This window comes from Salvelinus alpinus, chromosome 1 (assembly GCF_045679555.1).
Source record: "Salvelinus alpinus chromosome 1, SLU_Salpinus.1, whole genome shotgun sequence".
In the NCBI taxonomy this organism is placed as follows: domain Eukaryota; kingdom Metazoa; phylum Chordata; class Actinopteri; order Salmoniformes; family Salmonidae; genus Salvelinus; species Salvelinus alpinus.
In genome coordinates this window covers 29,600,568-29,613,892 of record NC_092086.1, presented here as the reverse complement: position 1 = coordinate 29,613,892, position 13,325 = coordinate 29,600,568, and the positions used below count along the sequence as shown (strand labels likewise).

The 13,325-nt window shown below is 46.5% G+C and overlaps 1 protein-coding gene across 1 annotated transcript in view; it reads right to left on the bottom strand.

Annotated features, from left to right (window-relative positions):
• baiap2l1b (BAR/IMD domain containing adaptor protein 2 like 1b) overlaps positions 1 to 13,325 on the bottom strand; it is an 85,641-nt gene that overhangs the window by 5,659 nt on the left and 66,657 nt on the right. The window contains exons 9-12 of the mRNA XM_071395657.1: positions 13,012 to 13,126; positions 12,636 to 12,861; positions 9,993 to 10,055; positions 9,468 to 9,654 (exon numbers count right to left, since the gene is read on the bottom strand). Of these exons, the coding sequence (XP_071251758.1) occupies positions 9,468 to 9,654; positions 9,993 to 10,055; positions 12,636 to 12,861; positions 13,012 to 13,126 (591 nt within the window). The remainder of the gene's footprint in view (positions 1 to 9,467; positions 9,655 to 9,992; positions 10,056 to 12,635; positions 12,862 to 13,011; positions 13,127 to 13,325) is intronic.

Genomic DNA, 13,325 nt, shown 5'->3' with positions numbered 1-13,325 from the left:
GGGTGCACATTTTAGTTTTTGCCCTAGCACTAAAACACTTGATTCAACTCATCATCACACCTTTGATTAGAATCAGGTGTGTTAGTGCTAGGGCAAAAACACAATGTCCACCCCTTTGGGTCCCCAGGACCAGGATGGGGAAACACTGTCCTATTGTACTGTGTAGAGATGGGTGGGTTGACTCATAACCTGCAATCCCTGTAGTTATATCGGCGGGGCGAGCGGGTTGAGGGTCATTAAATATTGGGTGGGTTGAATAAAGAGAAAACAATGCATTAAAAATCCAGAAATGTATCATGTTTGTAGAATTCTGAGACCAAAGGGACAATGTCAGAGTTTAATTCAATAAGAGAAATGCTGTGAAAGAACAGTAGGACAGAACAGTAGTCTAATGTTTGGGAAAGATGTGTGATGATTGTGAGGTCACAATTGCATATCAAGGGAACTGTACTGTTCAAGACGGGTTAAATGGAATTGTAGTACAACTGAAATCTGGACACTGAGTGTAGGTCTATAACCTCTCACATAGCTTTAATATTCACTCCTATAGAATTAAGCATTTCTTGCAGTGAAATGATACAGCAAATGTACATTTTGACTGGGGAACAGCAGTGGAGAAATATCATTGATTTCTTTCAGCATCTTGAGATAACGAATGCGTGGTTAGGGACCGTGTGTAAAGGTGCTATTTTATTCAGCATCATAAAAGCGGATAGTATTTCAACCACATAAAATATGCACCCAAGCTGAACTGAGTCTTTATAACAGTTTTTAATTTCCTTAAACTGGAGTTATTGCATTTTTTCCCCCGGTCCCTAAATGTCTTTGCTTTGCAAGAGAAGCAACTTTACCCATGTCAACTAGATTGAAGCCTTCATTCTATCAATTTATGACATTATTCTGGTGAGCAAGGGTTTATGTAGTCTTCTAGGGCAACAACTACTGACAGAAGAGAAGCTGCATGTATTTAATTATAGACAAGTTGACTAACAAATAGCCTACAAAAATGTCTGAAATTACAAGCAGAAACATAGGCCTATTCAAAAAGGCCAGTCAAAAAATTGTTCCTCGCATTTTCTATATTTGCGGGTTAGGATTGAGTGTGGGCCTCTTTTCACTTGATCACATATAGTCAGGCGGTTGCGGATGGGTTACTAGCAATTTCGGGTGGGTGCTGGTGAACAAACTGCTGACCCACGCATCACTGGTAGTCTCTTACAGCTGTAGTGCTGGGATGCCACCACTAGAGGACAGCAGTGAGCCTACAGAACAGCATTAGCCCTAGAGAGGGGTAGGCAGACAGAGGCAGACAGATGTAGCCAGACACACATTGACCTTAGTGACTGCTGTCCTGACATCCTGGACAGATGTGTAGTTTTAATCCTAGTCCTAATCAGACTGAGTGCAGGGTGTCAAAACACACACACGGAATTTCTCTCTTGATACTTTCTGATACATTCCTTTAGTACCTCTGCTCTCGCTACGTCAGTCTCTTTTCTCTTTCTGTGTCTTTAAATCGGTTTCTCTGTATTCATCTGCCTCACTTTCTACACAAAGGGCAGAACCAGCAAGGGAGCATTCCTGTGTAACCCCCAGCCCTCCCTCTATCCCACCCTCCTCTCCTTCTAATTACCTCTCCTCATTCGCTCCCTGCAGCCAAATCTGCTGAATGGGGAAAAGACTTCTCCCTTATGGCAGTGGTCATACTAGCACAATAAAGACCTGGGTCCTGGAGTTTGTAACAGCAGAGTTGTGGGTTTGATTCCTGCAGGGGCCACATATACTGAATGTATTTAGTGTCTGTTAAATGACCACATTATCAGTATTAACTATGACAAACAGACCTAGTAGTGTCCCAGAGGAGATGAAGAGAAGTGAGTGATCCCAGTTATGAAGTATCTATAATCCCATTCACAAGGATAGAGCTATACGTGGCTGGTAGTCTAGAATGAATGACTCACCACTATACCATCCCTGCCTCCTTCAAAGACAGCCCTGGAGGTGTGTCACACACACAACACAATCTCTTGTTGCATACACATCTACACACAGTCCAGTCACGACACACACACACACACACAGAGTTACTCCACTTGTCGTGCTCTCACCTACACACAGAGAGAAACAGGAAGTGTTGTTCAAACTCACCTACACAGATAGTTATTATCTTCATTGTACGGAAAAACATTCACAGCATGCTATTCACCTACCCTCACACACCCACCCTGTGTTCACCTACACACACACACCCACCCTGTGTTCACCTACCCACACACACACACACACACACACACACACACACACACACACACACACACACACACACACACACACACACACACACACACACACACACACACACACACACACACACACACACACACACACACACACACACACACCCTGTGTTCACACACACACACACACCCTGTGTTGACCTACCCACACCCCACCCCCTGTGTTCACCTACCCACACCCCACCCCTTGTGAGTGGCGCAGTGGTCTAAGGCACTGCATCTCAGTGCAAGAGGCGTCACTACAGTCCCTGGTTCGAATCCAGGCTGTATCACATCTGGCCGTGATTGGGAGTCCCATAGGGCGGCGCACAATTGGCCCAGCGTCGTCCAGGTTAGGGTTTGGCTGGGGTAGGCCGTCATTGTAAATAAGAATTTGTTCTAAACTAACTTGCCTAGTTAAATACAGGTTCAATAAAACAATGTCTTTAGGAAGCACTGTAACTAGCTTGCTTACAATTTTAGCTACAGAGGCATTTGGTATGTTATGAATTTCGAGATATGAAAATATTTCAAGCGGGGGGGTTTGTGCACGACCCTGCCTACTACACAAACCCCATCCTGTGTGTTCACCTGCACTCACCCCACCCGCTCACAGTATAACTGAACACAACATGACTCATAGATAGATTCCCATCTCCACAGAGTGGGGCTGTGTCCTAAATGGCCTCCTATTCCCTATATAGTGCACTACTTTTGACCTGAGCCCTGGTCGAATGTAGTGCACTATATAGGGAATATGGTGCTGTTTGGGAGCATCCCAGAGCAGTGTCTACCACCTCAACCCCTGCTCTATCTCTGTGTGTTGTTTGATGAATGGGAGCAGAGCAGGTTGGTGTAGTCAGGCACTGTTAAATACAATGTGTTTCGTTGGTAAAACATGTTACTATCGATGTTCCGGAACTGATTGTCTGTCTGACTGACTCATACAGCATGAATGGAGGATAAGTACCTACTAGAATCAGAATCATACACTGGGAGAGAGATGGGGGGCTGGGACAGAGAGACAGAGGGAGAGAGATGGGGGGCTGGGACAGAGAGACAGAGGGAGAGAGATGGGGGGCCGGGGCAGAGAGATAGAGGGAGAGAGATGGGGGGCCGGGGCAGAGAGACAGAAGGAGAGAGATGGGGGGCCGGGGCAGAGAGACAGAAGGAGAGAGATGGGGGGCCGGGGCAGAGAGACAGAAGGAGAGAGATGGGGGGCCGGGGCAGAGAGACAGAAGGAGAGAGATGGGGGGCCGGGGCAGAGAGATAGAAGGAGAGAGATGGGGGGCCGGGGCAGAGAGATAGAAGGAGAGAGATGGGGGGCCGGGGCAGAGAGATAGAAGGAGAGAGATGGGGGGCCGGGGCAGAGAGATAGAAGGAGAGAGATGGGGGGCCGGGGCAGAGAGATAGAAGGAGAGAGATGGGGGGCCGGGGCAGAGAGATAGGAGAGAGATGGGGGGCCGGGGCAGAGAGATAGGAGAGAGATGGGGGGCCGGGGCAGAGAGACAGAAGGAGAGAGATGGGGGGCCGGGGCAGAGAGATAGAAGGAGAGAGATGGGGGGCCGGGGCAGAGAGACAGAAGGAGAGAGATGGGGGGCCGGGGCAGAGAGATAGAAGGAGAGAGATGGGGGGCCGGGGCAGAGAGATAGAAGGAGAGAGATGGGGGGCCGGGGCAGAGAGACAGAAGGAGAGAGATGGGGGGCCGGGGCAGAGAGACAGAGGGAGAGAGATGGGGGGCCGGGGCAGAGAGACAGAGGGAGAGAGATGGGGGGCCGGGGCAGAGAGACAGAAGGAGAGAGATGGGGGGCTGGGACAGAGAGATAGAGGGAGAGAGATGGGGGACCGGGGCAGAGAGACAGAAGGAGAGAGATGGGGGGCCGGGGCAGAGAGACAGAAGGAGAGAGATGGGGGGCCGGGGCAGAGAGATAGAAGGAGAGAGATGGGGTGCCGGGGCAGAGAGATAGAGGGAGAGAGATGGGGGGCCGGGGCAGAGAGACAGAAGGAGAGAGATGGGGGGCCGGGGCAGAGAGATAGAAGGAGAGAGATGGGGGGCCGGGGCAGAGAGACAGAAGGAGAGAGATGGGGGGCCGGGGCAGAGAGACAGAGGGAGAGAGATGGGGGGCCGGGGCAGAGAGACAGAAGGAGAGAGATGGGGGGCTGGGACAGAGAGATAGAGGGAGAGAGATGGGGGGCCGGGGCAGAGAGACAGAAGGAGAGAGATGGGGGGCCGGGGCAGAGAGACAGAAGGAGAGAGATGGGGGGCCGGGGCAGAGAGATAGAAGGAGAGAGATGGGGGGCCGGGGCAGAGAGATGCAGAGAGGAGGGAGAGAGTGGGGGGCCGGGGCAGAGAGATAGAGGGAGAGAGATGGGGGGCCGGGGCAGAGAGATAGAAGGAGAGAGATGGGGGGCCGGGGCAGAGAGATGGGGGGCCGAGGCAGAGAGACAGGGGGAGAGAGTGGGGGGCCGAGGAAGAGAGACAGAAGGAGAGAGATGGGGGGCTGGGACAGAGAGATAGAGGGAGAGAGATGGGGGGCCGGGGCAGAGAGACAGAAGGAGAGAGATGGGGGGCCGGGGCAGAGAGACAGAAGGAGAGAGATGGGGGGCCGGGGCAGAGAGATAGAAGGAGAGAGATGGGGGGCCGGGGCAGAGAGATGGGGGGCCGAGGCAGAGAGACAGAGGGAGAGAGGTGGGGGGCCGAGGCAGAGAGACAGAAGGAGAGAGATGGGGGGCCGGGGCAGAGAGATAGAGGGAGAGAGATGGGAGGCCGGGGCAGAGAGACAGAAGGAGAGAGGTAGGGGGCCGGGGCAGAGAGATAGAAGGAGAGAGATGGGGGGCCGGGGCAGAGAGATGGGGGGCCGAGGCAGAGAGACAGAGGGAGAGAGGTGGGGGGCCGAGGCAGAGAGACAGAAGGAGAGAGATGGGGGGCCGAGGCAGAGGGGCCGAGGGAGAGAGGTCGGGGGCCGAGGCAGAGAGAAAGAGGTGGGGGGCCGGGGCAGAGAGACAGAGGGAGGTAGGGCATGGAGTGGGGGACAGAGAAACAATGAAAGATACAGAAAGAGACAGAGAGAAAAGTTGATGAGAAAAAAAGAAGGTGAGACATTGAAAGAGAGAGGGAAGTCAGACAGGGAGAGAGAGGGGAGAAGCAGAGAAAGAAAGAGAGAGAAAGAGAAGGAGGGTGTCAGGTTCCAGGTGTCAGGTTCACCCAGAGTGGAATTCCAATGGAAGGCTGTGCTGGAGCCGTGCCACCGGATGTAGGTACACTGAGTGTACAAAACATTATGAACATTTCCATGACATAGACTGACCAGGTGAAAGATATGATCCCTCATTGATGTCACCTGTTAAATCCACTTCAATCATTGTAGATGAAGGGGAGAAGACGGGTTAAAGAAGGATTTTTAAGCCTTGAGAAAATTGAGACATGGATTGTGTATGTGTGTCATTCAGAGGGTGAATGGGCAAGACAAAAAATATAAGTGCCTTTGAACAGGTATGATAGTAGGTGCCAGGCGCAATGGTTTGTGTCAAGAACTACAACGTTGCTGGGATTTTCACGCTCAACAGTTTCCCGTGTGTATCAAGAATGGTCCACCACACAACGGACATCCAGCAAATTTGACACAAAAAACTGTGGGAAGCTTCAGAGTCAACAAGGACCAGCATCCCTGTGGAATACTTTCAACATCTTGTAGAGTTCATGGCCAGACGAATTGAGGTGTTCTGAGGGCAAAATATTAGGAAGATGTTCTCAATGTTTTGTACACTCAGTGTACACTGACAGCCAGGCATGATAATATTCACACCCACACACAGCGCACACACACACACACACACACACGGCCGGACTCGGGGCACAGCAGAGTGTAGCCTAATGAACATTTCACCACAGTGAAAGAAAGGAGAAGTTGAGAAGTGTATTGTCTTTCCCAGACTTCTCCATTCAACCTCTCACACAGGAGGGTCAAACATCACAACCACAACCTGACCTCTCTGGGTCACCACTGACCTGTACAGCCACGAGGGCATTAGCCGCTTATGTTTCCTCCTGTCGCTATTTCTAGTGTGTATGTGATGAACGGGATGTTCAGCCTGTACTGTAGGTGCAGCTAATTACACTCAAAGCAGTCTCTGGTGACGGACGTCATGGAGTAGTGGAGATGTGATTCTGGGTGCTGACATTACACTAAAAGGAGAGCCAGGGTAGCGAGGGTTAAATCACACGTCACATCGAAGAGGAACTGGCGGTCCCAGGACCAACTGAACACAATGCAGGGTTTCTCCATGTCTTTTAGGGGGTTTAAGGAGTCTGGCTTCAATAGCTGTTTCTGCTTTAGTGAAATGGGATGGAGGGATCCTGCATAGCTTTACAGTAACTGGGACTTTCCACTACTTTCACTGCTTGCTTGGTTCTATGTAGCATTTTGCATAGTGAAAACAGGAGATGTTCGACCAGAGTTATTTCACTAGGCTATATCTTCTCATCCTCATCTCATTTCACATCAATACGTACATGTTATAGCTTGCACAAGTTTAAACAGGAGACTGAGTCTCTGTTTGCCTTCAGCCAAACCAACGCCAGCAGGTGTTTAGTGGCAAGGCTTCTTACCATGAATTTCCATTCAGCCAGGATCGGGAAGCACAAACAACCTCGGATTGGCCTTTGCACTTTGAAAACCCACAACTTTGACTGATGACTTTGAATACATGCAAAAGCAAGAGTTAGTTGAGAGCATTGCCAGAGTGTAGGATGAGCATTAGACACGCATGGCGTGACCCACACAAGGAGTCAGACATGAGGAGAGGGCCAGGTATTTACTCCACATCATTACAGATGATAATAGACCACTATAAAGGGATAATACTTGTCAAGCTCAATTACATTTAGTCATTTAGCAGACGCTCTTTTACAGAGCGACTTTTGGTTAGTGCATTCATCTTAAGATAGCTAGGCTCATGATGAGTCTTACAATGCATTATAACTACTTTACACCTGCAGGTATCGCCAACACTTCTCTATCATTCAAAACTGCTGTATTTTAGCTGAAACAACCTCCAGAGCCCTGTCCTACTCTACTGCAGTCCAGCAGCCCCTTAGTTGGGCAGAGGCTCCCAGACGCAAGGGTGTCCAACAGTCCGGGAATGTATTACTATACTATACTATTATACTATACTGTATTACCCTACTGTATTACTATACTATAATGTATTACTATACTGTATTCCTATACTATACTGTATTACTATACTGTATTACTATACTGTATTACTATACTATACTATATTACTACTCTACTGTATTACTATACTATACTGTATTACTATACTATATTATTATACGATACTGTATTACTATACTATATTACTCTACTGTATTGCTATACTATACTGTATTACTATAATATACTGTATTACTATACTATATTACTCTACTGTATTACTATACTACTATACTGTATTACTATACTGTTTTACTATACGATACTGTATTACTATAATATACTGTATTACTATAATATACTGTATTACTATACTCTATTACTATACTGGCTCAAGGGAAAATCCTCTTTACAGGTGTGTTTTATCCACAATCCAGTGATGTCATGTAGTTGATATCTATGGTCTTATACAATGCTATGCTATCTGTTATACTGTACCATACAGTAACATCTTATGCTACCTTATCCTATCCAATACAGGTTTCAAAAATATGAGGGATCAAATACTGTATAGACAACCTTTAGGGAATTAGGATCTGCTAATGGTTTAATGTGGCTTGAAATCAGTAAGAGATGTTATTAAGTGCTTATTAAGTATTGTTAAGGTGTTATTAAAAGAAACATCTTATGCGCAGACAGGCAGCACATAAACGTGCTGCCTTCTAAACGTCAGCCAGCTCTCCTGTTTACACAACTGACAATGGAAAAGGACTGAAATGATCCGAAACCTCAAATAAGGTCAGGTACTTAGTACTATACAGTCACTAGCTATCAGCTCTGGTCAGGCAGCTAGTAACTGTATAGTACTAAGTATTAGCTCTGGTCAGGTAGCCAGTAACTGTATAGTACTAAGTATCAGCTCTGGTCAGGTAGCTAGTAACTGTATAGTACTAAGTATCAGCTCTGGTCAGGTAGATAGTAACTGTATAGTACTAAGTATCAACTCTGGTCAGGTAGATAGTAACTGTATAGTACTAAGTATCAGCTCTGGTCAGGTAGCTAGTAACTGTATAGTACTAAGTATCAACTCTGGTCAGGTAGATAGTAACTGTATAGTACTAAGTATCAGCTCTGGTCAGGTAGCTAGTAACTGTATAGTACTAAGTATCAACTCTGGTCAGGTAGATAGTAACTGTATAGTACTAAGTATCAGCTCTGGTCAGGTAGATAGTAACTGTATAGTACTAACTATCAGCTCTGGTCAGGTAGCCAGTAACTGTATAGTACTAAGTATCAGCGCTGGTCAGGTAGATAGTAACGGTACAGTACTAAGTATCAACTCTGGTCAGGTAGCTAGTAACTGTATAGTACTAAGTATCAGCTCTGGTCAGGTAGCTAGTAACTGTATAGTACTAAGTATCAGCTCTGGTCAGGTAGCTAGTAACTGTATAGTACTAAGTATCAACTCTGGTCAGGTAGATAGTAACTGTATAGTACTTAGTATCAACTCTGGTCAGGTAGATAGTAACTGTATAGTACTTAGTATCAACTCTGGTCAGGTAGCTAGTAACTGTATAGTACTAAGTATCAGCTCTGGTCAGGTAGATAGTAACTGTATAGTACTAAGTATCAGCTCTGGTCAGGTAGCTAGTAACTGTATAGTACTAAGTATCAACTCTGGTCAGGTAGATAGTAACTGTATAGTACTTAGTATCAACTCTGGTCAGGTAGATAGTAACTGTATAGTACTTAGTATCAACTCTGGTCAGATAGCTAGTAACTGTATAGTACTAAGTATCAACTCTGGTCAGGTAGCTAGTAACTGTATAGTACTAAGTATCAACTCTGGTCAGGTAGCTAGTAACTGTATAGTACTAAGTATCAACTCTGGTCAGGTAGATAGTAACTGTATAGTACTTAGTATCAACTCTGGTCAGGTAGATAGTAACTGTATAGTACTTAGTATCAACTCTGGTCAGGTAGATAGTAACTGTATAGTACTAAGTATCAGCTCTGACAGGGTCTGACTGACCGTGTGTACAGAAGAGCCGGAGGAGGCGGAGAGGGAGGGCGAGTGCTGCTTGCTGCCTGGGAGGACACTCCTCTTGGGGAAGTCGCTGTAGTCGGGAGGGGGGAGGACCATGGAGGAATCATCTGTCTCTGTGTCCTGGTGGAGCAGGTTCACCACGCTCTTACTGCGCATGGGAGGAGCCCCCACACTGTGGAGAGAGAGGGGGAGAGGGGAAGGAGGGAGGGGGGATAGAGGGAGGGAAGGAATGAGAGAAGGGAGGGAGGGAGAATAAAGGAGAGAGAGGAGGGAGGGAGTTCTGATCAGCAAAGGTCACCAGACTAGGAGAGTAGAAGAAACACTATGAGACAACAAGTCTGGATGAAACCTGTGTGTGTGTGTGTGTGTGTGTGTGTGTGTGTGTGTGTGTGTGTGTGTGTGTGTGTGTGTGTGTGTGTGTGTGTGTGTGTGTGTGTGTGTGTGTGTGTGTGTGTGTGTGTGTGTGTGTGTGTGTGTGTGTGTGTGTGTCTGCTTGAGTGGTCCCCTTACCTGTTGTTATTCACTATTGGCTCTGAATATGCCCGGCAATAGGATGATGGAAACCATCCCCTCCTGGAACACAGACAGACAGACAAAGAGAGGGAGGTGATTACACTTGAATACTACTCCCATCGCCCCAGCTTTTTTCTACAGGCCCCTGAATAACCCTCAGACACTGCTAATACATTGACGTCCACACTGAAGTACACAATCCCCTTGAAGCTGCTTCTCTACACACCACTCCATCATGCAGTAGCTGAATAGAACCCCCTTTTCAGGATATCTTCAACCTCTCTATAGCTGTCTAACAGGTGGTGAGATAGACATGAGGCCATTATGGTAGAATAAGGTGGATAATCATCATAGGCCTCTGAATGGACAAATCATTGACTCCATACAAATCCCTGTGAGAAATGTTCATATTTGTCCATTTGTTCACTGGGCTTCAGAATGGGCAGCTTGGTGTGGCCAGTGTTTAAATAGATTAGAACAGTGAGAAATGTTCATATTTGTTCACTGGGCTTCAGAATGGGCGGCAGGGTGCGGCCAGTGTTTAACTAGAATACATAAAGGCTGGGGTACTGTATCAACTTCCAGCTTCCCTGTTAAAAGCACCACAGTGAACCATGCTGTAGGGTTTAGGTAGTGATCACATTTCACTAACCTGATCTGGAACCAGGCCAACATTTCACAGTCACGTCTCTCATTCTCTCAGTCTACTGTCTCAAAGGGTATCAAATAATCATAGATGACAGATTTTTGTCATATAGCCTTGTGAACATAATGAATATATGATTAATTATTCATGTTTTCACAGGATATTAATTAAATGTATTTAATTCCTGTCCATGACACTCTTCATCACACTATGGTGGTGGAGGGATACATGTGGATGTTATCAGTGTGTGTTGCTAGGTGACTGACCCAGATCCATCACTCTGGCTGAGGTGTGACAGATAGGTGTCTCATCAACTCAATGACATCACACTGCAGGGACCTCCACAAGAACCCTACACTGTATCAATGGCACATTTCTAGGCAACATCCCAAAAGCCACCCTATTTAGTGCACTGCTTTTGCCATATATAAGAGTCCATCATCTCTAGAACCTGTAAAGAACATGTACAGCATCATGTCAGGAATACAACACCTTTTTAAAGTTCATTTTCAGCCTTGATTCAGCAAAAACATCAGAGATTCATTTGGCTGTGATTCTCTCCTTTCTCTACCTCTTTCCCCCTCTCCCCCCACTCCTTCCCCTCTCTCCTTCTGTCTCCTCTGTGTTTTTCTGCCTCCAGCCGTGCGCTGATTGTATTCCCCAGTGTGTGCCGGCTCTCAGGCAGCTCTTAGCGATCCCAGAGCACGGCACCCAGCCAGCCCCACCTGGAGTGGTCCAGTTAAGGGGAGCTCAATCAAATCAACATCTAATCAGGACCGGAACTACCACATGTACACAGCAGCTGGCGGTGTGTGTGCGTTATGGTATACCGCCCAGCCCTATTTTACTATATACAGGTATTGATGCACGGAACGGTTTGGGTTTTTACTTTACCTTCTATAACAGTATTTGAATGTTTTATTTTGTTAAATGTGGTACGCCGTGTGTAAAGTCCATTTTTATAGTTTACTCTGCTACTTGAGTCATCCCTCTCTGCTCTCTCTCTCTCCATGCCACTTTCCACACAGACCTAGTCCCACCCTGTCACTCAAGGAGCGCATTTGTTGTTGCTTGACCACGAGACACGTTCGTTCAGTCTGCAAGGTCAATGCAGCACATGCAACAATGTTGATGATGATGACAACGATGTCGTTTCCACTTTGATCTTCATATAAATCCACAAGCTTCTATAATTACAATATTAGTTTGTGCTTCTTACATCTCCAACAGCTAGTTTATATTTTCTTAGCAACTTAAGCTAAATCGTGTTAGTACTTTTATTAGCTATTAGCATTAGTGGCTGAGTCAGAGCAAACGTAGCTAGCTAATACAGCCTGGTACCAGTACTGTTGGAGGCTTAAATCAGCATGTTGTTTGTGCAACAGTATCTTCTAAATCAAAGAGGGATAGGCGAAGCATGAATATGTTGGCTATATGAATAAAGTTCTAATGTAGCCAAAGATCATATGGTCCCCTAGGAAACACTGAACATCACTTTGGTTCCTACCCTGACACAATAACTCATCCATGGCATTTTCATTCGTTGTCATGTCAAACAATACTATTATGCCCACTATTATTTATATTCTGACTATAGAATGATAATAAACATTCTATTTCCATGATTCTAAAAGTTCACCCAAGGGTTTTGATCTAAATCGCAATTGCAACATTTTGTTAAAAATAAGGCCTAGTATTTTTGCCCATATTGTGGCAGTGTGGAAATTATCTCAAATGAGTGCAGGGAATGCAGAAATTGATGGAAAATAATACAACATTATTTTAGGGTGAAGTTGAATTGAACAGTATAAAACAATCCAAATGGCGAAAGACCCATTGAAATAATTTAGAATATATGTGTTGTCACGCACTACTCATAAAGCAAATGTAGAACTTTTATTAATCAAAAACATAAAATACCGTCATAACATATGACCCAGCCCTAGTGTGTGTATGCATCACCGTATGTAAGTGTGTGTGTCTCTCTAACTTACTGCCTGGTCTTCTCCAGTTCTCCATAGAGCCATCCATCCCTCTCATCAGGTATGAGCAGGGTGATGATGTCTCCCTCGTCAAAGCTAAGCAGCGTAGCATTGGTCCCAGAGGTGTGGGGGAAGATGGTGCGGACCCTGGGTCTCTTCACAATGTTGTTGAGTCCTGTGGCCACAGACACTGACCTGGGACCTAGACCACTCTCCTCCCCTCCATTGTCCCTGTAGTCTGGAGAGAGGGAGAGAGAAGGGTTAATATACAGACACAGGTCCATGCATACACCCACATACAAACACACACACACCAGCGATCAGCGGGGAGGACATGCGAACACACGCACACACACACACACACACACAAAACAGACACACACACTACCTGTGACTGAGTTTGTTGTGGGTGTGTCCTGCGTGAACATACTGGCCAATGGGCTGGTCTGAGCCTTCAGTGCCGGGGCAGGGGGTGGAACTGTGTCCCGGAATATGGAGTTGCTCTGACCATAGGAAGTGGAACACAGGAAGGGGATAGTATGAGTGCTAGAATGTACAGTTGTTAGTAGTTAACCTGCCATTGGTAGTGGTACATTATTTATTATCTTTATTTAACTAGGCAAGTCAGTTAAGAACAAATTAGTACATTAGTAGTTAACCTGCCACTGGTAGTGGTACATTAGTAGTTAACCTGCCACTGGT